A 24,890-nucleotide genomic window follows, 5' to 3' on the forward strand; every position below is an offset into this window, starting at 1 on the left:
GAGCCACCATGTGGGCGCTGAGAGTTAAGCACAGGTCCTCTGCAAGAACCCCAAGTGTTCAAACTGCTGAGCCATCTTCCCAGCCCCTTTATTATATCTGTGCATATCTATTCTGTGTATGTGTGTGCAAACATGTGCACCATATGAATGGAAATCAGAATCTGTGTAAGAGAAATTGCTCTCCTCCTACCCGAGTCCTGGGGGGTCACACACATCATCTGGCTTAGTGGTAAGTTTTCCTGCTGACCAATCTTTTGGGCCCTGAATTTAATGAAGCCAGATGCACATCTGTGCATCCCAGAGTACTTGATGCTCCATGTGGGAACAAGTTTAGAAAACCTATCCGCTTTGATGCATCCATTTTTGACACAATGAACTCAGCAAGACAATGGCTCCAGATGGTCCAGGAACACATTCCAGTAAGGCCGCTGACTTACTCACCAACCCCAGGGAGCTGCCACTCATTTTTTGGGAACAGGACAAGGAACAAAGTCCAGACTGGTGCTCTGGTGCTTACTCCTACTGGCCACATCTTAACAGTCTGGTTTCCATCTGTCTTCATTTTGAGACAGGGTTTCACTGTGTGGCTCAGGTTGGTCTTCGACTTGAACCCTCCCCAACCTCACTCCTATATGCCATGCCCACAACACTCTGGTCTCTTAATGGTCTTTAGTGGGTAATGTTCACACCCAAGAAATAACCAGCAAATTAACTTTAATTTGGTAATGGCAGCAACCACATTGTTTGCTCCAAAATCCAGTTCAAATTTTAACTTCTGGCCAAGGATTCAAATTAGCACTGGTTATTACTTCTAGAATTAGAAGCAAGAAAGAGATCAGACAGCTGCATCTGATGCTTAATTTTAACACATGACCCCCACTGTCCTCCTCAGACCAGCAGGACGGGTGGAAACCTCATCATTCAGAATGACACAGAGCAGAAAGCAGAGCTAGCGAAAGGCTTTATGACTGTAACTACTGCAACCATGACTCAAACAGAACAACAGCAGCTTTATATTGTGCTCTTGTCTTTATCAATTGTGGCATAGTGGCATATTACAAAAACCGAATGGATATAAAATATACATTGAGCATGGTAGTATATGTCTTTAATCCCAGCACTCAGGAGACAGAGGGAGGCGGATCTCCTTGAGTTTGAGGCTAGCCTGGTCTACACTGCTCATCACTTAAAAACAAAACAAAACAAAACAAAAAGACATATTTCCTCATTTTCATAGACATACTTTCATGACAAGCCTTCACTCCTCCTACTACTATAGATTCCACCAACGTCCAAATCTCTTCCGACTGCCACAAGCCGGACAAACAACCACCAGAGAGGGGCTGAAGCCCATGCTCCTGGGACCTTCGGGGATTTCTGGCCTCGCCACAAAGCCTCTCTGTCCAAAAGAAGGGGAAAGAGCGTTTTAGTTACCCCACAAACTAAACGGCTTTGGTCTCCAAGTACACAGCACGGTGGTACACGCCTGTAACCCCAGCATCTAGGAGACGGAGGCTGGAGGATCAAGAGTTAAAAGCCAGAGACGAGATGTCTCACTGCTTATGAGCTTATGTTGCTCTTGCAAAGGACCCAGGTTCGATTCCCAGCACACACATGCAGCTCACAACCACCCATAACTCCAATCCCAGGGGATTTGGTAGCTCTTCTGACTTCCATGGGTACCAGTGACACATAGTGCACATACATACATGTAAACACTGCATAAAATGCACATAAAGTAAATAAACAGAGAAAACATGTTTTAAACATCTGGGACAGAGAGACACAGAGAGAGAGAGACAGAGATGGGGGGAGGGGGACATAGAGAGAGACAGAGAGAGAGAGAGACAGAGACAGAGACAGACAGAGGGAGAGTATGCAAGAGTGCACACTATCTTTCTCTTTGCAAATCATCTTCAAACCAGCTGCTCAAAAAGAACCAAGCACTTAAGCCCTAAAGCATGAGTGCTGATGACGGCCATAAGACACACACCCACAAATGTCCTGGGAGGAAAAGCCCTCTTGAGCATGCCCATGTGAACATGTCATGGTCAAAGGGCCACAGGACAACTCCATCGCCCTGAGACCGTCCATCTGAGCACCTGATCTGCCAGCTGTCCTTCAAGGCAGGCTCTTCCAAATAGGGAAAAAGAGGTGCCGCTGCTGCTCTCAGGTCTGGGATGGCATTCAATAGAAAGCAAATTAATGGCTTATAGCTCCAGGTCAGCTGCAGAACACCAGGAACCTAGGAGCTCAGCCTGGCATGGTGAGCCATGTCTGTGGTCCCATCACGCTGAAGCTGAAGGATCAGGAGATCAAGACCCCGCCTCAAGAAGAAAGAAGGGGCCGGAGAGCGGGCTAAGAGCACTGTTCGCTGTTCCAGAGGATCCAGGTTCAGTCCTCACTATCCACCTGTGATGCCAGTCTCAGGGTATCCAATGCCCTCTTCTATAGGCACTATGCACACACATGCTCAGATTACAGGCAAAACACTCACACACATAAAAACCAAAATGGGGGGGGGGCAGGGGAGGGAGAGACAGAGACAAAGACAGAGAGACAGGCCAATGAGATAGCATGGCTTATGAGGTAAAATGGGTTGTCATAAAGCCTAATGACATGAATTTGGTCCCTAGGAATTATATGGTCAGAAGAGAGAAACAACTCCTGCAAAGGTATCCTCTGGTGTCCACATATATATCACGACACCTATGGCCTCCCCATTAAGTAAATAAATACTATTTAAAAGGAAAGATGAGGCGAGGAAGAAATGAATGGGAGTTAAAACCTGGACTGGACTCTATGTCCTACGCGAGCCATGTGTGGAGGAGCCAGAGGACACCCGAAGGTGTTGCTCTGCAGGAGCCGGTCACCTTCTTTTAAGTCCAGTTTCCCCTCCTGGGGGGCCTGGAGCTCGGCATGGCTAGGATGGCTGACTAGAGAGGCCCAGGGTTCCAGGGTTATGAGTGCACACACCAACGCACCTGGCCCCTCCATTTACAAATGCACATATGCACCCCCGTGAAAATGTGTACACTTACACACAGACACACACACACACACACACACACACACACACACACACACACACCTGTCTGCATAACCCAACAGCACAGAAAAGGTATCTGGTTATGTCCACAGGATTTCACACAACACCAAATAGCTCAGACACACCCAAGAAAATTCCCACGGCCATCGACGAAGCAGTGTCTAGGCTGTCTTTGTTAACAACAAAAATAGGAAGAAAAGTCTAGCTTTGCTTTGTTTGTTTGTAATCTAGGCTGGCCTTGGACTCCAACCAGCCTCAAGAGTACTAGGATTACCAGGATGAGCCACCATGCCCAGCTAAATCTAGTTTTTTTCCAAAACTCACTTGTAGGCCGTTCTACAAATACCTGACTAGACAGATTGGTGCTTGGGCTGGGCTGAGAGGTAGTGGTTGGAGAAAGGATTGTTGGGAGCCTGTTTTCTGTTTTGTTTTGTTTTGCTTTTATGGAAGTCTCACTCCACAGATATGAGATGGTTGCAGGTTATTTCGTGAGTACCTTCTTCAGCAGGATCCCCCAGCTGAAAAGTCTTCATCTTTTTCCGCTGCTCAAATATAAATGCACAATTTCTCCTTCTGGGAGAGGACTATGCTGAAAATTAGTGTTGCATAAATACCGTTACCTTTTCTGGTGAAAAACTCCTTGGAATATTTCCCCAACATAGCGTATTTTCGAGGGACTTTCCCCAGCAGTTCAATGATCAATGCTATGTGATCTGCATTGGGAAACATTGCCAGCAAAACAGAAACACACGACAGTTTAATCAGTACACTGCATGCAGACGCTATTACTGCCCGCACAGACAGAAACGGAGCATGACCTGAACGACCAAAAACAGCCTTTGTCCAGCTGGTTCTCAACTCAGAGCTACAGGGTCCCGGCTGTCCCGGGTACCAGGAAGGGGCCGCTGTGCGGGGAGCACAGCACAGGCCAGATGCAGTCTTCGGTCGGCATCTGCACCAGCGCATGCACTCTGTCCGGCTGCTTTGGTCGCCATCAACGCTGCTGCAGCAGCTGTTCCGTTTCTGTCTGCATCGTGGCGCTTTTCAAAGAGAAGAGGTACTACCTCTGCGATTGAAGAATTCCCGAGAATATTTTCCAGATAGAGCAAAGTGCCTTGGGATACTGCCTAGCAGCTCTATGATGTGGGCTATGTGGTCTATGAGAGAGAGGGAGAGAGAAAAAAAAAAAAGGATATGGGAATGGGGGAGGGGAAAGGGAAGGATGGGATGAAAGAAGAAGGGAAACGCGAAATTAGTAAAAAATCAGAAACAGCTTCAAATCAATAATGTCTGCAGCACATCCATGCAGAGGTTGCTGGGACTGGCAGGCCTCAGACACCAACTGGAGCCCCAGCGGTGCCTGCTCCAGCTCACCCCAGGCCACCCCAGCATTGTAAGCAAGAAAGCAAGAAAGAGATGGTCAGGTTTATACAAGGAATTCAAGCCTGAATTCCCTGGTTTTCAACTAAGCTCCCAAACAGGACAGCAAAATGGGCAGCAGAGCTATGGGCAAAGAAGCCACAGAGGGACCCTGGACTCAGGAGTCGGTCCTCACCCAGCTGCCAGGCTCCTGCAGCCAGGAGGCCAGGAAAGCTGCAACACCTCGGTGTTGCCCATTCACTAGCACTGAGGGGGCCTCAATGAAAAAGCATCTGGATTTGTTGTTTGAAAACCAAAACATGGCTCTGTTTCAGTAAATAACACAGCACTCTAGAGGTTCGGGAGGAGCACAGCCACATCAAGGCCCTCAGAGGGCAGCGACACTCACCTTCATCTCTGGAATAGTCTTCCCCAGAATGTGGCTCGAACAGATAGTCTCCTGTTGCCAGCTCAAATGCCTAGGACACAAGAGACGACACGCTGAGCACTTCAGAGATGGCTCAAGCCAGCAGCCCTGTCTATAGAGGAAGCCTATATTTGTAGAGGACCATAAGCAGAGCAAAGAACATCCTAGAACAGCTCAACGTCCAGTCTCCTTTTCTTCCAGACAAGTTCACAGAAGCTGCAGGGGTGCTTTACCCATCTTCTAACGGGAGAGGGAACGGCAGGGAGTAGAACAAAGCTGGCAGAGTCACAGCAGCTCTGGTCACTGCACAGCGAAGCTTCCACACCGAGCACAACAAGGCTAAGTTAGGGCTCTGCCTGTGAGTGTGTGAGTTCAAGGCCTGTGAGAGAAGCTGCTGCTGTGCTTCTGCCCACGCAGTTGGGGGAGAGAACTAGTTCAGCATCTTGTCATCTTGTTCATCTCTGACTTAAGCAGAGGAACACCTAAAGCCAAGAATCCCTTCCCTTCCAACAGGTGCAGCCAGTCACTCCACAGGCCTTCCTCAGATGGCAGGGAACACCATTCCTCACGCTGCCACGACTCCCCTTCAGTACGTCAGCACAGAGAAGCCCACTCATGTTTACTGCCTTTGCTCAGGACCAGGAGTCCAGTTTTGCAAGATGCACAAAGACAGCAACTGCGGCTGCGCTGATGATTAATTTGTGTTTTAAGGTTTGCTCCCATTTCTAGCTTCTCCGTTCGATGCTACCATGGTAAAAGGTCTCTAACTAACATGTCAGCCTCACCCCATGACAGCAGAACTACGCTCAGCACCTCTGTGATGAGGAAGAATGTAGGAGCCCGTCCTGAAGCAGGCCTGGCTCTGACAGACAGCACGGTCATCTCAGCAGAAGACAGCCTGACAGCCCGGCACTGCAGCTGCAACAAGGACACCAGCACAGAGCCCAGAAACCCTTGGCTGGTACCCTCACTTAGCCACCCAGTTAACAACTAACAATCATGGCAGCTGATAAAGGAAAGGAAAATCTGGCCCCAATTCCAAGCAGATGAGAGTGTTTCGTGCCTGTCAAACGTTTCAATAACCTGCAAGCCAGGAGACAAGTTTGGAAGCCCTGACAGGATCAAAGAGAACTTAGAAGTCCCTGGGATTCTGGTTCCAAGGAGCCGTTGCTGTGCCCTAACACCACTTTACTCTTGTGCCCCTCTGTTCAGTAAGGCTACTTCCCACTGCTCAGCACTGACGTTAGCAGAGACATGTTTTAAAAGGTGTTTGTTTTGAACAGCACTTGGGTTTCAATCCAGTGCTTAAAGACGGCTATCAATGAAATGATTTTTAAAAAGAGGAGGAGGGGAGTAGGGCTGGAAAGATGGCAAAGGGGTCAAGAGCACTGGCTGCTCTTCCAGAGGACCACGGTTCAGTTCCCAGCACCTACATGACAGACTCACCACCATCTGTAACTCCAATTTCAGAGGAGTTGGTAGCCTTTTCTGGCCTTCATGGAATCTACCTACATGTGGTATGCTGATACACATGCAGGCAAAGCACTTGAACACAAAAATTTTTTTAAATTATAAATGTTCTTAAAAAAAAAAAAAGAGGAGGAGGGGGAAAACAAAAAATTGAGAATTAATAAAGGAGGGAGAGAGTGGCTCTCTACAAAGTGACTGATTTCTTGACTATGACATACAATAGGGCATTACGATAAAAACACTGGTCTGTGGGGGTTCAGGGGGTGTCACAAATGTTTTAATGCTAGCAGCTGTGGAAATAGGAAATAGCATTGCCTCTACTTACTAAGCTGTCCCCTAAGGCAAGCTCTACCATTAATGTTCAATATTTGGCAACTCTGGAGTCTTTCTTCTGTTCCGGTCTAGTCCCTTTGGAGGGCATTCCCCTGCCTCAGGGTCTGTTCTCGGCCCTGTGGAGAGCAGTGCCTCTTTCTCTACCCTGACTAAATAAGGCCACAATGTGCCCAGTGTTGAGGAAACCCTAATGAAGCTTGTCGAAACTTTTGTTTTAGTGCTTTATTCCAATCACGATCAGGACACACTGTGGTCTAAGAGCTCACCCATCTGCACAAGGACACCTGTGTACAAAGAGGCAACTTCTCAGCATACAGACTTCATGCGAATATGCACTACACATTTACACCGAGAAGATGCCCACAGCCACCAACGGCAAATCCCGCTGTCCTCCCTCACTTGGTTGCACTTCTCCAACAGCAGCTGGGGCCCCATCACCACCAGACACTCTTGTTTCCAGGGCAGACTCTGTGAGAGTTATAGCACTTGGAACACTGGAAGGGCTATGAGCTCTGCAGTAACAATCCATGGCCTTTTCAATGCTGGACATTATGAAGGGGGGCGGGGGAAGGGGGGCAAACACTTATTCGTCTCTGCCTTATTCTCAAGGTAAAGCAAGTGACCTCAGTTACAACCTTGCAGGCATGGAACGAAAGCCGGCTCCCTTGAAAAACACCTATCTCATAGCCGCTTCCTGACAGAAACCGTGGTGGCACTGGGGTCACCAGAAGCAGTCCTGGGAAGGGGTTGGCAAAGGAGACAGAGCCAACATGGGTCTCGGGATGTATTCAACCGTCAACAGTGCAGTGAGAGCGTGGAAAGAGGGCAGAGGACAGAGAGGCAAGACAGGCAAGCTGGTGCAGGAGTGTGCAGACAGCGCCGCCATCATCACACACCTGTCATGTCCTAGTTTTCTGCTTCATGTTACTAAAATTAAAAGCTTAAGATTTCAGGGTTCAAATGGTTCTCAGAGTCTGGTCCATAGCAGCCCTGGCACATGGCCTTCGGTACTGCTGGGAACAGATGGAAACTGGCCTTGCCATGCTGAAATGGGGCGCACACACACACACTCTCTCTCTTTTCTCTTCTCTTCTCTTCTCTTCTCTTCTCTCTCTCTCTCTCTCTCTCTCTCTCTCTCTCTCTCTCTCTCCTTTCCTTCTGACCTGGCCTCCACCTTCTGTGGTTTTGGCCTCCACTTCCCTCTACTTCAGACTGCAAAGCAAAAAGACTGACCATACAGCATCCTCCAAATTCAAAGTAACTATCACACAGACTCTGGCTTCTTTCAGCCACTAGAGCTGGATTTTTGGTTCTCATTGAAAAGCAAAAGGTTTTCATAATTTAAAAATTATTTTCTAGAATCACCAGGACAAGAGTGTGAGAAGGCAAGGCATTTCACATCTAGCCACTTCAGTCATCTCAGATGATGACCTGAGAGAGGAGAAGCATCTCACTTTCTCATGTCATCCAGCAACACCTGCCAAGCACAATGCTTTTACATTGGACTGGAGAGATGGCTTGGCAGGTAAGAGTAGCTGCTGCTCCTGCAGAGGACCAGGTATAAACATGGCAGCTCAGTGGGATCGCCAGTCCCAGGGGATCAGACACCCCTTTTGATCTCCACAGACACCAGGCATGTACAATGGTACACAGACATACATGCAGGCAAGATACCTATAAACATACTATACTTTTTAAAATGGTTAAAATGCTTACATGCTAACATTAGCACTACTGGACACAAAATGCAGAAGATTCAAACTCATTGTTAATTAAGTTTTAAACAATGGGTAACCATCATATTTATTCTGCTCCTCCCTCCCTCCTTCCCATTCTCCAAAGAGTACTGACTAGGCCTTGCACGGGAGCCCTTTCATTTAGATATCCAAAGACAGTTTCTATAACAGCTATTACAAGACTTAAGGCTGCAATTCAGTTGAAGAGACCCTATCTCGTGGGCACAGAACCCTGGGCTCCATCCCTAGATCCACAGTGAAACCAAGTGATAACAAGAAGGGGAAGCTACCGCAGATGCAAAGGGCAGCAAAGAGCCCACTGAGAAGACTGTGCCAAGGGGCTGGGTTACAGTGAGGGACTGCTTGTGCTTAGCACTCTAGAGCAAATGACAAGCAGAAGCTCAGAAGCCTAGTGTGGTGGCTACGTCTGTAATTTCAGCTCTCAGAACACTGAGCTTGGAGACTAGCTTGGTTACATTTCAAAAAGGAAACAAATAAAAAGATGTTGGGCTAAAAAATGGTTCCGCTGGTAAAGTGTTTGCCATGGAAGCCCCTGAGTTTGATCTCCAGAACTCATATAAAAAGGCTGGGTATGGCAGCACATGCTTACAAAAGCAGCACTGAAGAGGCGGAGACAAACAAGCCCTGGGGCTCGCTCGACAGCCAGCCTAACCTAACGAGGAGCTTTCAAGAAAACACCTGAGAGTGGTACTTGTCCTCCATACCCATGTACATGTATGTGTACATGCATCTGCACACACGTGCGCCAGTGCATATGACGTGTGTTGAGCCTGAGTTTAGTTTAGAAAGACCTAAACCTAGAATGCCCAAATAAAAGGGATGTTCCTGCTGCCCACCCCCCTAACAGGAAGGCATCACTTAGGTTCCTACAGAAAGAGACACAAACCAAGGAAGTCTGTGCTTTCAGTGCTGTTTCAGAAAATGAGCCGGAACACTGCATTTGATTTGCACAGAAGCAACCGTGTACTGGCAGGTGGAGAAACAACTTCTTGGTAGGAAGGAGAATGTTGGGGCGCACTGTGTAAAAGTGTGTCTCTGATTGGTTTTAATAAAGAGCTGACGGCCAGTAGCTGGGCAGGACAGTGAAGATGGAACTTCAGGGCTGAGAAAGGAGCTCTAGGAGAAGATTCAGATGCAGGAGATTGACCAGTGAGACATTGAGATGAAGGGATGTGAACAGGAGCAGAGAGGTAAAGAACCAGCCACATGGAGGTCATGGCTATAACAGTAGCGGTAAGTCAGATGAGCTGGCTGAGAGTCTGCCCGGCTACAACACCTAAGCTTAAGGTATCAATAAGCCCTGCTGTCACTATTTATACTTCTGGCAGGTCCGAGATAGTCCGGCTATAGGGGAAGAGAGAGGCACCTGCCAGTGATGCAGCTGGGAAGCAATGCCTTTACTCCATACTGTGACAAGGGGCCTGAAACACCTACAGGCTTACAGAGACTGAAGCTATTCCTCGAATGACTCTGATTCTTGGGGCAATGGTCTACACAGAACCCGAAGAGACCATGTCTCACAAGACCTGAGGAGAATTCTTCTAGTGCTTAAAACACGCAAGCACAACCCCCTTCTCCTCGTCCATTTACAGCAGAGCATCTCTAGCACGACTCCACCATCAAGGGCATTAGAAAGAAGCCAGTTTCTGGAGAAGCCACCAGCAGAGGTTGTCCTTACCATGCATGCTGTGCTCCAAATGTCTGCAGGTGTACTGTAGCCTGCTCCTATCAGAACCTCTATGGACCTATACTGCCGTGTCTGGATATCCTCTGTGAAATGTTTATGCTGGAAAAGAATACATGTGATAAATATTAGGGGGAAAAAAAGCACCTTCTTACACAAAATCACAATAAAAATGGAGAAAGAAATACCACTTACCACCCAACAAGCATTTCCCAAGTCAGCAATTTTTACTCTGATTTTATCTGCATTCCGTGGATCCAGAGGGTTCACCAACAGGTCAGCTGCCCGGGTTTTTGCTGCCATGAGCAAATAGGAAGACAGTTAGCAATGGGGACAGGAGGTTTGCATGTGTGAGCACAATGCCTGCCAGGTTACTGCCTCTTGCTCCCATGGCCACTGGATCCAAATCTTAGCTTCAACACCGATGAATTGTGAGCCTAGCAAATGACGAGTTCTTTGATACTGTTTTCAGAAAAGAATGAAGAGGAACAACCCCTGCCCCTAAAGAAACACCACACACACCCACATTCAAGAGAGCAGTATCTGGCTGGATGGCCAAGTCTTGACTTTGCTTGAGGGTAGGCCAATGAGGGAGCAGGCACCTGAAGAAGCTCTACAGATGTGCTGTGCCAGCCTCCAGGGTAGGCAGCTGGGCTGGTAGATCTCAAGGGTACCAAGGAAAGAGTTAACTTCCAGTCTACTACTTTCTACTTTTGCCTGTTTTTAAAGACACCTCCAAAAGCCATGTGAGTCAATTGCACTGGAGGAAAGCTACCTTTGAGATAACTACCACAGGCTTACACATGTTTGCACCTCACATCCTTGCTGACCTTCCCTAAACTAAATATAATGTGCTATTATCCTCCAGGTCCAGATTTGTGGGTAACTATCCAGTTAACAGTCTGTCCTACTCAATCACAGGCAATTGATTTCAATAATTTAATTGTGTAAGCTCAGCCAGGCATGATGGCATACGCCTTTAATCCCAGCATTCGGGAGGCAGAGGCAGGCAGGATTGCTGTGAGTTCAAGGCCAGCCTGGTCTACAAAGCGAGTCCAGGATAGCCAAGGCTACACAGAGAAACCCTGTCTTGAAAAACAAAACAAAACAAAAAAAAGAACAACTTTCCTTGTGTCTCTGACTTCCTTTCTCAAAGTGTGCCAGTGTCTGGGTGAGGGGAGCAACGTGACTGCGATACCCCAAAAGGCCCAACTGACCATGAATACACTCACACCTGATGTAAAATGATAAAAAATCATTCTAAGTGTGCCTGGAATCAGACTGTCTCCTTAGGTTACGTCACACCCTGGTGACCCGTCAGAGCCACCGAGGACTTGCTGGCATTCTCTCCGCTCTCAAATGAAGAGCTTGTACCTTTTCTCTGCCTCCACTAGAGCAGGAATAAAAGTGACATGTTTTATTTTAGGAAGCACTGGGACATTAAACCACTTTCTCAAAAACTGATCCCTTATGTCTGGCAAGATGGTAGGTGACAGCACCACGTATTATGAGACAGCTGACGGTGCTTCGTGCTACGCATCGTGTGTTTAGAACATCCTAAAGCAAAGGCACTCTCTCTACCTAGACAAGGCCCAGGAAGGGGGCTGAGCTGGACAACTAGCCGCACGACCTGAGCCATTCCTTTGGCAAACACTAAGCTCCATTCATACGCCATTATGGTGCCAGACACAGTAAAAAGATACACACAAATTAGAAAACTCGTGCCACACACTGGCTGAAAAAATAGGCAATAGCTGGGTGGTGGTGGTGATGGTGGCAGTGGTGGTGGTGCACACCTTTAATCCCAGCACTCTGAAGAGGCAGGTGGATCTCCGAGTTCTAGAACAGTTGGGACCACACTGAGAAACCCTATCTTGAAAAGCGAAAAAGAGAGAAAGAACGGAAAGGGAGGGGGGACAAGAAAGAAAGAGAGAGAGAGAGAGAGAGAGAAAGAAAGAAAAGGCAACACAAGAAAGTCATATAACATGTCGGAAAACTAGATATGTCACAAAGAAAAACAAATCTGAGAATAGACACGGCTGTGAACCTGATATTGAACATCTTCTTTTCTCCTTTCACATTTACTTCTGTACTGTGGAGGGAGCACAGCACTTGTATGGAGGTCACACAAATAACTGTGTGGTCTGGGGAATAGGAGACAAGAGCCTTTACCTACTGAGCCATCTTGCCAGCCCCAAGAAAACTTCTCTGGAAGGGTGGCATTCAAGGAAAGTATGTTGAGACATTCCAAGAGGGAAACTGGGCACTGCAAAGACCCTTATCCACAGTCAAACACTTAATCTATAAACCTAAAAACACTGTCTTGAGTGGTTCAGGGCATCAGCATGCTGTTCCTGATGGAGGGATGGATGCCTCTGCTACCATGTTGGGAGAAAGAACGGCTCCAATATCATTCCAGAACAGTGGGAAGGAGGGTGATGTATTTTATTTTAATTTTATTAATTTATTCAGATTACAACTAGATTGTTATACCATCACTTGTATCATCCTGATCCTCCCTCCCTCCCGCTTTCACTCTATTCCCCTCCCCTAGGTCTAAGACCGATGGGGACCTCCTCCCCCACTATATGGTCATTAGGCTATCACGTCTCATCTTGGTAGCCTGCTTATTCTTTCTTTGAGTGCCATCTTACAAGAAGAACATCTTGATGGGTGGATCGGGGCCCAGGGGGTTCTGCTCAAACTATTGCACTAACCAAGGACAATACAAAATATATTTAAAAGCATGTGTATGTACTCCTAGGTAGAGAAGAGCCCAAGGACTAAGAGCTAAGACACAAGGTCTACACCGTGGCAGCCTGAACAAGGACTGACCGAGAGGATTAGCAGTGAGGACTCCATGCAGACCCAGCAGTCAAAGGGCACCATTCTGCTCTGGGCCCTTACCCAATTGCCACGAGACAAGGACCACCTACTTGCTGCTCCAGCAGGCCAATGACCATCAAAGCACCTGGCATCTAAGGTCTTCAAACAACATAACTCAGCCCTGGCCTATCGTCTACTGTTCTCTCTGTATATGGCTTGTTCTAACGGCAAAGACCACACAAACTCACAGCAAAGCTTGCTTCCCGGGGGACGGGGGGGGGGGGGGGGCACTGTTCTCTCATACCCTGCATCAGGGACAATGAAAGACAAGCTTCAAACTAAGGAGGAGAGCTGAGTATGGACTGAATAACAAAAACACCTTTAGTTCATTTCTCAGATGATACATGCTTAACTGTTTAGAAGTATCCTAATATCTATGATATCTATCCACCTCACATATACCACAGTAAAATGCGTGTTACATCTCATTCTGCATGTAAGTGGAGGATATACAGCTATTTACTGAGCTAACCCTTCAAGATAGCTAGGACAGGACACAGAGGTCCCCTAATACTTCATCTCTGCGCCTCAGCTTACTGTTGTGTTGCTCATAGGCACATGCACTGTGAAGATGACTGCTGAGCCCTCTGGAGCTGTGGAAAACAAGGGGTTGATCTGATTAGCATGATTTAAAACTCCAGCAGCAGCCCAGAAGAGCGGTTTGAAGAAGTCGGGAACGGGCGCTAGAAACAACACAGAGATGGAAACAAGCTTGCTTCTGAAGCACGGCCAGCAATAACCTGTAGCTTAGTGCCAGGGCAAGGAGGGTCCTATTTTAAGAAAGGCTGGCAACAGTGTCCTAGTTTGCTTTCTGTTGCTGTAATAAACACTGAAGGAACCAGCTTGGAAGAGGAAAGCGTTACTTGGCTTATGCTTCCACATCATAGACCATAACTGAGGGAGGTCAGGGCAGGAGGCCAGCAGGAGCCACAGAGGAGCGAGTGCCACTTATGGTCTTGCGCCCCATGGTTTGCTCAACCTACTTTAGTGTATCACTCAGAACCACTTGCCCACGGAGGCCCCACGCACAGAGGGAGGAGCCATCTCACATCAATCTCTAATTAGGAAAATGCTGGCACAGACATGCCTACAGGCCAGTGTGATGGAAGCAGTTCCTCAACTGAGGCTTCTCTTCCGCATGACTAGTTTGTGTCAAGTTGACAAAGACCAGGATGTAGGGCATATGATAGAAAAGAATGGGAGTGCATATGATAGCCACCTCACTACAGCAGTGTTCTAGTGAAGACCCAGACTTGCCCCGCACACTGCCGCTTCCCCCCCAGCAGCTCACACCATCAAGAGTAGGCCTGCATACTGCCAACTCACCTACAGTTCACACCATCAAGAGTAGGCCTGCATACTGCCGCTTCACCTACAGTTCACACCATCAAGGGTAGGCCTGCACACTGACGCTTCACCTACAGTTCACACCATCAAGAGTAGGCCTGCACACTGCCAACTCACCTACAGTTCACACCATCAAGAGTAGGCCTGCACACTGCCGCTTCACCTACAGTTCACACCATCAAGAGTAGGCCTGCACACTGCCAACTCACCTACAGTTCACACCATCAAGAGTAGGCCTGCACACTGCCGCTTCACCTACAGTTCACACCATCAAGGGTAGGCCTGCACACTGACGCTTCACCTACAGTTCACACCATCAAGAGTAGGCCTGCACACTGCCAACTCACCTACAGTTCACACCATCAAGAGTAGGCCTGCACACTGCCGCTTCACCTACAGTTCACACCATCAAGGGTAGGCCTGCACACTGCCGTTTCACCTACAGTTCATACTATCAAGAGTAGGCCTGCACACTGCCGCTTCACCTACAGTTCACACCATCAAGGGTAGGCCTGCACACTGCCGTTTCACCTACAGTTCATACCATCAAGAGTAGGCCTGCACACTGCCGCTTCACCTACAGTTCACACCATCAAGGGTAGGCCTGCACACTGCCGTTTCACCTACAGTTCATACCATCAAGAGTAGGCCTGCACACTGCCGCTTCACCTACAGTTCACACCATCAAGGGTAGGCCTGCACACTGCCGCTTCACCTACAGTTCACACCATCAAGAGTAGGCTTGTACACTGCTGCTTCACCTACAGCAGTTCACACCATTAAGAGTAGGCCTGCACACTGCCGCTTCACCTACAGTTCACACCATCAAGAGTAGGCCTGCACACTGCCGCTTCCCCCACAGCAGCTCACACCATCAAGAGTAGGCCTGTACACTGCCAACTCACCTACAGTTCACACCATCAAGAGTAGGCCTGCATACTGCCGCTTCACCTACAGTTCATACTATCAAGGGTAGGCCTGCACACTGCCGCTTCACCCACAGTTCACACCATCAAGAGTAGGCCTGCACACTGACGCTTCACCTACAGTTCACATCCTTAAGAGTAGGCCTGCACACTGTCGCTTCACCCACAGTTCACACCATCAAGAGTAGGCCTGAACACTGTCGCTTCACCTACAGTTCACACCATCAAGAGCAGGCCTGCACACTGCTGCTTCACCTACAGTTCACACCATCAAGAGTAGGCCTGCACATTGCTGCTTCACCTACAGTTCACACCATCAAGAGCAGGCCTGCACACTGCTGCTTCACCTACAACAGCTCACAAGATGAGCCACTCTCACTAGCCAGATCTCCTCAGGACTCACATGCTGCTGTGCCTCAGTAATTACTGAGTATATAGCCAGGGACTGAGCCATCCAAGCAACAGAAGCCAATAGAAATCGTGGGCAGGCATAGATCAGTCAGAGAAAATACAGTATAAGAACAAGGTAAGACAAGAAATCCGAGTAATGACCACACTTAGGACGGACGTGTAAGACCGGGCAAATGCCCCACAGAACAGCAGAGCAAGCCGAAACTGCAAGTGGAAGAAGGCCACACTAGCACTGCTGTGGGAGAGCATAGGGCCAAGCCTGAGTTACCCCTCATGCCTCCAAGACAAAGCAGCTGGTGAACTGCTGCCCTCACAATGCTCAAGTAGGCCTGACAGGAAAACCGTGAGGTTTGAGTTACATAATCTTCCTGCAGTGCAATTTTAGATTTTGCCTAAGTTAGGACACTTCCTCACTCACTCACTACAATTATAAATTCTCTCTTTTTTAAAAGAATTTGTTTTTCTTGGGGCTGGAGAGATGGCTCAGCAATGAATAATAATATGGCAGTAGGAATAAAATAAGAACCTAAGCCCCATGAGTTCCCAGCAAGAGTCTGCTGAGCCAATGTGGCACAGCAATTAACAAGTGTTCCTGTTAGGAGACACTACTGCCTTTGTCCAGAAATGAACCTGTACTTGTTTATTCTGGCCAGACCAAGAGTGAGGTATAAACCACGCACTGCCAACTAAGTAAAACAAAAGCTAGGACAATTCATTACAGCCCGTGAGTAACAAAGGTGATGTTCTGTTGCAATTAAAGAGGCTACAGAAATCTCTTGGCTATTTACTGGGCTGACTTAATTACTTGCACGTGGTAAAACACTCTTGGTAGTAGAGGGGCTGGAGGGGGTTACTGAACTTTTCCTCTAAGGGGCAGAATGGAGACAAACTGTGATATCCAACTTCCAGTCCTTAAATGATTCTGCAATTAGTCACATGGCATTCACTCCCAAAAGATGGGTTTGAAGACAGGGCCCCAGGTATACAAGAATCTAAGATCCAATCTATAATCTGTCATGATGCTTTGTCAAAAGCGGGGCTCTATAACCAGGCGGGGGTAGTGCACACCTTTAATCCCAGAACTCAGGAGGCAGAGGCGGGTGGGCCTGAGTCTGAGGCCATCCTGGTCTACAGAGTGAGTTCTAGGACAGCCAGGGCTACACAGAGAAATCATGTCTTGAAATATAAAACAGACAAAAACAAAAACAAAGCAGGGTTCTGTAAACAAGGACAACAATCAAGTAAAATGCTCCTGTCTCTTGGTATCGTGAAAGCAGACAGGTATCACTGCCAGCTAGAAGAGGCTTGTCTATTCAAAGCTATGAGATTGTTAATGGTAGAAGGCATTTCAAGTATTTGATGTCACTGAATAAATACAAAACAAATGAAAACAGTCCAGGAACAGGACTTCAGAATCTAAGAGAGAGCCTAGAAGCACATGACACATTTCTAAAGTATTTGCTCTTGACTATGAGAGCATTAAAATATAAGGGCTAGTGCATATTTCCACGGCTCTTCCCCTCCAGCCAATCCTTACACAGTGTGTATGACAGGTGTGACCCACCCAGTGAAAGCAGACAGAGATACAAACCACACTCACTTTTTGGCAAATCTCCGGTGCTGGAGGCTGAAACCGTCCTGCTTCTGTCATGGGTCGGACTGCTTTCCTCTGGCTCAGTGAGTGGTGACCCCTCTGATAGCACAGAGCCACAGGCCACAGGTTCTAAGGGCCCAGGAAACAACGGTGTGGAAAACTCTGGACTCTTATGCTGTCCATTTGGCAGTTCCCCATTGAACTGTTCGTAGGAGCTGCTGTAGGTGCAGTCACTCTCTGCATTGGGCTCATCCAGGGCATACTCCTCCGGGTTTGCACAGTCATCTTCATCATCCTCTTCATCCTCCAGCTGCTGCCCCAGTAAAAACGGGCCATTTTCAATATGGCCATTGGCTTTAGGGGACTCCATCCACGTAGGGTCTATGTTTGCAAGTTCCTGTTCAACATCATCTTCATCCTTCTCTGCATTTTCCTTCTCAGCATCTTCTTTCTCTTCCTGGTCTTCAGCATCACCTTAAAGAAGATGGGGTTAAGTCATGACGCTGTCTTGCACAGGAGGATGAGTTAGGCCCTACAACAAGAGATACTTTCCTTTATATTTTTCTACTTTCTGATTTTTGAAACAAGATTTCTCTGTATAGCTCTGGCTATCCTGGAATTCACTCTGTAGACCAGGCTGGCCTCAAACTCCTGAGTGCTGGGATTGAAGGCGTGCACCACCACCACCTGGCTAAGAGACGCTTTTAATCTCTCTTGGTTTTAAAAACAAAGTGGCACTTTGTAAATCTTGTTTCTGCTTACTTAAAATAATTACCCTTCTATACTCAAGGGCAAGTTAGTACTTGGGAGGGGGGGGAGGATCACAAGTAAAATTAGACTTTTATTCCAACCTCTTCTTTTTTCTTTTTTCAAAGAGGTTTATTGTATCTGATCTTTAGGATTTTCATTTTAAATAGCGTGTATGTATGTGAACATGCTCATGGCCTTGGAAGCAGAGGCATCCAGTCTCCTGAGAGCTGGCCTATGACATGGGGTGCCGGGAACATGGCTCCTCCTATGTAAGACTAGAATCTGTTTCTCCAGCAGTTACCCTTTCCTCTGCAGTTTTAGAACAAGATCTGCGCTGCATTAAAGTTAGGCAAAGGTTAATCACAAAATAAAAGGGTCATTATTAACACGGAAAACACAAGATGCTCCTCAGACGTCCTTCCTCCCTTTTGAAATGTTAACATATGCTTAGCAAACATTTCAGAATGGAGTACAAGCGCGTTCCCAAAATCTCCAACAAGGATTAGAGTCAGTTCTCCTCAACATCAGAAGCAGCAGCATAGCGCCAACCTGTGTGGTCCCGTGGCTGGTCCCTGTGTGCAGCTCCTGGCACCCGCCAGCCACCCCCTGCCCCATGTTATACTAACCATTATCCTTGGCTGCCTCTTCCTCAGCCGCCTCCTCTAACTCCACTGCTTTTAGTTTCACCTCTGGGTGGTAGTCACCATCTTGCTCATTGGAAGGTACATCAGGCGTGGTGTTTTCTTCTATGATTTTCCTTTCAGCTTCTCGCTCCAGTTCCTCAATCTCCTGCAGGCGTTTCTCCAGCAACTCAGCCTGTCTCTTCTGTTTCTTTTTCAGCTTTTTCTTTTTGTTTTTAGATATTTTTCCTATCTACAACATGGTAAGAAAGTGCCATAGGTCAGGTGCTTCTTTTTAACACTGTTTAGGAGTCTAACATGGTTAAGTCCAACTTTGCTGTTTCATGACGTACTCAGTTACAGTCACAGACCTAGCCAGACGGTCTGCCTTAGGGCATAGCTGTGCTCATACTGTTAGCCTTCCCCTCTGGCTTTGAGCAAGAATCCTGTCTTGCAAGCTTTCCTTGCTGCTGCTGCTGTGGAGAACCATTTCTACTCCTTAACAGAAACAAACACCTGCCAGACAGGTGGCCAGCAGCACTATGTCTGAATTTGGCTTATCCCGAGCTGTATACAACAGCCAATGTACCATGAACTTTGAGAAATTAGCATGTGATATAAAAGGACAAAACAGGAAGAGCCACAGTTTCACCTGCCTCAAGCTACAGCCTTCAAAGTTTCATAGAACCATAAGCCCAAACCCTGAAATTCAGGGGATAATTATGAAGTGATTAGGACTCCCCGGCAGCAAATCGTCAGACTTGGAATTTCTCTTCCAAGCGAACTAGTCACAGGGCAGATAACACTCGTGCTCACTTAAACAGCTAGCCATAAAAGTAAATAAATAAATAAATTTAAAAAAACAAAATAGGTTTCGGCAAAACAGGATACTTGGAGGTCAAGCAGAAGTAATTTTAAAAAGGTTCTAGAATGATTATATTTTAAATTTGATCTAAAACCTTGCAATTCACTAAACTTGGCCAACAGAGCCAGGAGAACACAGGAGGAGACTGGCCTTGCAGTGGCTTGGGTTAGTCCCATCCATGGCAAGAAGTCATGCAATTTTTGAGGACAAAGAACATTTATAAACATGTCCACTTCTAAATTGATAAAGACTAGAACATTTGCTACATGGTTTGTGAAGCTCAACAGTAACCAGCCCTTGCCATGCTTGACACGTGCACCGGTACTTACAGGTCTTTGCTGTGGAGCCGTACTCACTGAAACACAGAAAAAACAAACAAACGGGTTTCAGAGGAAAGCAGGACCTCTGGGTAACTTGATTTGCAAAAATAAATACTAAGTTTTAATAACTCCCCAACTTCAAAAACCTTAAACCTCAGAGGTTTCTAAGGATAGAAACAGTTTGTGCAACTCAAACAGATGACTGACTCTTCCGGGTGCTTCTGTGTTCACTGAGGCACTTCTCTTGCAAACAGCCCCCTCAAAGCCTGACAAACTGAGAACACAGAGGAAAGAGAAGAAGGGAAGCGTTTTCCCTCAGTCAGAAGCAAATGTGTTTTACAGACAAGGCAGTGGACACTTCAGATGAGAAGATGTACCGCTGGGTTTGAAACTACTTGGAAAGCACCATGCAAGAAAACTAAATCACACAGGACAGCACATTGCAGCATTGGCTTAGAAGTCAGCCTTACAGGCATCAGAAGCTCCATCATAACAACCTCATGATGGCACTTGAGATGAAGTGATATCACATCTCTCTGGAGCCCCTGTCAGTCACAAGACCGTTAGCCCTTCGGTCTGCACAGTTGCTGAGCAATGTACCAGGCAGAGGCAACGTGACCGGAGTGAAGGCACAGCCAGCACTTCACTGCCACCAATGGATTCTCTGAAATTCAGAAGAGCAACTTGCCAACGCTCACGTCACCTGGTTCCCTGCCCCCCCTCCCCCCTCTGCATCCTTCACAGTGAATACCAAGTGTACCAGGTAAACTGAGATGCACGCAGCTATATTAACTTAAGAAAACACTTTCACGAAACCTAAATCAGAAAAAACTCAGGTGACGGCAGGTAGGCCACAAGAAACCTGCTATGTGTTCTCCACAGGGACTTGGAAAACACAAGAGCAAGGAATTCAGATGGCCTCTGGGAGAGGGCAAAGGTAAGGTAATATATAGGTAAGAAAAAATTAACTGGAACATCTTAACCAAAGTCATTTTCAATATCCAAACTCTCAGAAGAGGGTCCTAATATGCATGTGCACACCAAACGCAGCCTCCTCCAATGCACAGTTTTAGAAGCTCACACCCCGAAGCCGACTGAGGCAGACTCAGCTCTCTCACCTGCAGACCCAGAAGGAGGAGGAGCACCTGCTTTCTGCCACTCTGTGGCCTCAGCTGCCATTCTTCGCACGTATGCATCGTCCACACACATCAAGATGTTCTCCGGCTTTATGTCAGTGTGAATTATCTTGCACTTACTGTGCAGGTAGTCTAACCCTTGAAGGACCTGACCATAGCAAAGCAAAGAAAGCCTATTAGTACTTTTATTATGTAACTTATTTATACACAAAGTAGGTAATTTTTCCATACATTATTTCCATATATAAAGTGGAATACAATTTTATAGATACAGATGGATATTTACTTAAATTAAAAAAAAAACCGAATCTCCTCACAGTCAACCAATGTGCATCATTTTAGAACTCAGTTATGCTCTAAACTCAACTGAATCTCTCCATATGTCTTTAAGAAGAGTTGTATACAAAATAAGTCCAGGGCTTGAGAAATGGCTCAGTGGTTAGGAGCTTTGCAGAGGACTTGGGTTCAGTTTCTAGCAATGCACACGACTTACAGTTGTCTATAACTCCAGTCCCAGTAGACCCAGTGTCACTTAGCCTCTGAGCCATCTCTCCAGGCCCCAAAATGCTCTTTTGTAACTGGTATAATAAGTGAGGCTCAGGTTGGGTAGCATCAGTTATTTACTTCCTTTTATTGCTGAATAGTCCCCTGTATAGACACACAGCACCTTTTAAAGACTTATTCATTTTTATTTTATGTAAGTAAGTGTTCTGCCTGCATGTATGAATGTGTTACCACATATATGCCTGGCACCCTCAGGAAGTATGGGAGCACCTGGAACTGGCATTGAGAATGGTCATAAAACACCTTGCAGGTGCTGAGAAACAACTACTCTTAACTACTAAGCCAACTTAACTCTCCAGCCTCCAAATGCCATTTTCTTTATTCATTCACTCAATGGGAATCTCAATTGCTTCTGCTTCTTAGCTATTGAAAGGAGTATTTCTATCCACATTCAGGTGCAAGTTTTTATGTGACTATTATCTTTTAGTTTTTCATGGTTATAACCTTAGGGGGAATGTTTGGCTGTATAGGAACTTCAGTTAGCCTTCTAATGAAATGCCATATTGTTTACCACAGTGGTTGAACTAATGGAGACTATCAAAGGTATGTATGATAGCTCTAATTTCCTTCATGCTCACCCAAAACTTTTTTAATTTTCTCTACTCTATTGGGTATGAAACGGTATTCCATTATTGTTGGGTTTGGCTGTTTTTCAGGGTTTTGTTTTCTTGCTTGTTTTTGAGTCAGGGCCTCACTATGTTGCCAAGGCTAGTCTTGAATTTGTAAGCTCAAGTAAACCTCCTACCTTATGTTTATTTTCAATGCTGTAGAAAAGGGAAGATTTAAATTAAGTTAAAAATACCCTTACTTTCTATACAATGCTACAATACTAAAGAAAAAAAGCTGGGTGTGGTTATGCATTTCTATAGTAACATGTCTACCATGAGCTGCATGAGACCCCACTTTTAAAAAAATTACTGAATAAAAATATTTAGAACATAGCAAAGCTCATATGGAACCAGTTAACATAAAGGCAAAAACAAGGGTTTTTTGGAATTATTCCCACTGAAGAAGACTCCTTAAAATAATTTCCTAAATAAAAATGTGTTTTTAAAATGGCTCCACAATCTCAACTATTAACAGCATCATCCAGAGTTCTTGCTTGCAGAGGTGAGAAGCACGACACTGGGCTGCAGACCCAGCTCAGTAGGTAAGAACACTTGTGAGCCCGATGGGCCAGGCTCAGTATGAAGCACAGCACAAGCAGCTCACAGTCACCTAGTCAAGTCCAGCTCCAGGGGATCTAGTGCTCTTTTGTGTGGCCCATGGGCACTGTATGCACATACATATAAAATAGAACAAATCAAAGCAAAACAAATAAGAATAAACCTTATTTTTTAGAGTACAAACTGGGAAATGGCCTACACAACCAACGTCTGTCTCTATCATGAATATCCGGCTAAATAACTCTCAAAGACAGTTAGACAGTATTTCAAAGTGAAAAGAGGCAAAAATCTAAGCAGGGAGGATTCGTTCTTCACCCAGTATGAAAGAGGCATTAAAATGACATGGCAGCTGTTTGATGTGGTTTTAGCCAAGCATCAGCCCCAGGCTGCGCATGATCTGAGCCATCTAATACACAACAATGAGCAAGTCCTGTCATCAGGTGCACACGGTACTCACAGAGCTGACCCAAACCACGGCAGGAGCAGGGTAATGGAGACTGTTCCCAAAAATTCCCAAGTGAATTACAGGCACAGTAAGTCAATCTGGCAAGCTACCGACAGGTTGTTAGTAACCAACAAAAGGAACAAAATAAAAGTACACTAAAAGGAAACTTCTGACTGTTTAACATTAAAAATAGTTACTGTTCAATGTATTGGCTGTGTACCCAGTGGTAAAGCACTTCACGACTTGGTCAATCACTAGTACCACAAAAAACAAAACAACAAACACCCCCAAAACCAAGATTAAAAAAAAAACCCCAAACCCCTCCAAGTAAGCTTAACGGGATGGGGGAGAAAGTTCAGCCATCAAAGTGCTTCTTTACAGCCTGAGGGCCTCAGTTTGGACCCCTAGACCCACGCGCTTGTCACTGGGCGCAGCAGCCCTAGACCCACGCGCTTGTCACTGGGCGCAGCAGCCCATCCTACAATTCTAGTTCAGAAAGGCAGGGCACAGAATTCCCCAGAGCAAGCTGACTAGCAAGATTAGCCATAAGGGAGAGGTCCAGGTTTATCTGAGAAATCCCAACTCAATGAATGTGGTGAAAGAATGACAGAGGGTGATTTCTGACATTAACTCAGGCTTTCACATGCTTGTGAACCCACACACATGCGCATAAACATACACATGCGAAAACCTCATACACACATACACACGCACACACGCACGTGAATAATGGAGAAGGGAAAGTACACTTAAAAACCACATCATATATAAAATACTACAAGACCAATAGTAAGGAAGACAGCATTATATATTTTCATAAAGAATAATAAAACTACACTCATCCAATGGGTCTAAGTCTAACTCATTGACATTTCACATATCCTTATCCACTGTGAAAACCAAGTGCAGTTTTCTATTTGAACAAGAGTCTTAAATAACTACAATAAAGATGATTCCCACTGTAATTTCCATCAAATATGAAACTAAAGCAAAAATATCAGTATCTTGCTTTCTTAGATTTTCCTTCGACCACCTTTTCACGGCTATGTTGGCCTCACCTTTCCACCTTGCCCTTTCAGTTTGTTGACTACCTCACTGTGTGTGATGCTCTGCAGATAGGAACAAGTAGGACTCACTATGTAAATGGATTAACATTAGTTTCCACTGGCAAAGAGGAAAGACTGCACACATGTCAAGGGAGGCATTCTGAGAGGAACCGAGGGTCCAGATCTCACGTGTAAGTTGCCTGCACAAAGAAGGCGTGGTGTTCCTTACAAAGTGCTGCTACAGTGGCTGACAATGAACTCAAGACCCCACCACTGGGATAGTGATGGCAAATTAACTGAGAAATGCTAATCAGACCAATGAGCACCACATCAACCAAAGAAAGCTGCCCAGGACAGGATAGCAGAAACTGCAAAGGGAGTGCCACTCCCCAGAGAAGTCAAAGTGGGGTGCAGGAGTACAGGAACTCCAGAGAAGGACTTACAACATATGCCAGAACCACAAGGACCCCAGAGTCTGCACAGACAAGTAGTTCATAGCTGCCCTCCCCATAAGCCCTAGCACCAAATGGGGCCTGTGAGAGTCAGAGTAATATGGAAAAGCCTTTCAAACAGTGCAGCTGTGCCAGCAACTCACCCCGTAAGGAGTGCCACTCTCCAGCTTGGCCAGAGAGCTTCTTTCTGCAGCAGGTAGCAGAGAGTACAGAGGCTCCTAACTGGTTTAAGTGCTGTCAATAAGTGACTGCTGAATGTTTTCGTAAACCAGAGAAACTGTAT

At 46.4% G+C, this 24,890-nt stretch overlaps 1 protein-coding gene across 10 annotated transcripts in view; it reads right to left on the bottom strand.

The window, feature by feature from the left end:
* SRPK2 (SRSF protein kinase 2) overlaps positions 1-24,890 on the bottom strand; it is a gene marked incomplete at its 5' end in the record, with an annotated part of 194,658 nt that overhangs the window by 6,491 nt on the left and 163,277 nt on the right. For 7 of the 10 annotated variants that reach the window (XM_084788062.1, XM_084788067.1, XM_084788068.1 and 4 more), the window contains 9 exons: positions 3,670-3,762; positions 4,114-4,206; positions 4,818-4,887; positions 10,074-10,181; positions 10,275-10,375; positions 17,250-17,717; positions 18,620-18,866; positions 19,808-19,833; positions 20,917-21,082. In XM_084788062.1, the coding sequence (XP_084644188.1) occupies positions 3,670-3,762; positions 4,114-4,206; positions 4,818-4,887; positions 10,074-10,181; positions 10,275-10,375; positions 17,250-17,717; positions 18,620-18,866; positions 19,808-19,833; positions 20,917-21,082 (1,372 nt within the window). Of the gene's footprint in view, positions 1-3,669; positions 3,763-4,113; positions 4,207-4,817; positions 4,888-10,073; positions 10,182-10,274; positions 10,383-17,249; positions 17,718-18,619; positions 18,867-19,807; positions 19,834-20,916; positions 21,083-24,890 lie in introns of those variants that run through there. The other 3 variants (XM_084788065.1, XM_084788064.1, XM_084788060.1) reach the window with 3 other exon arrangements.

Source organism: Acomys minous, assembly GCF_964271855.1.
Source record: "Acomys minous genome assembly, chromosome: 6".
NCBI lineage: Eukaryota > Metazoa > Chordata > Mammalia > Rodentia > Muridae > Acomys > Acomys minous.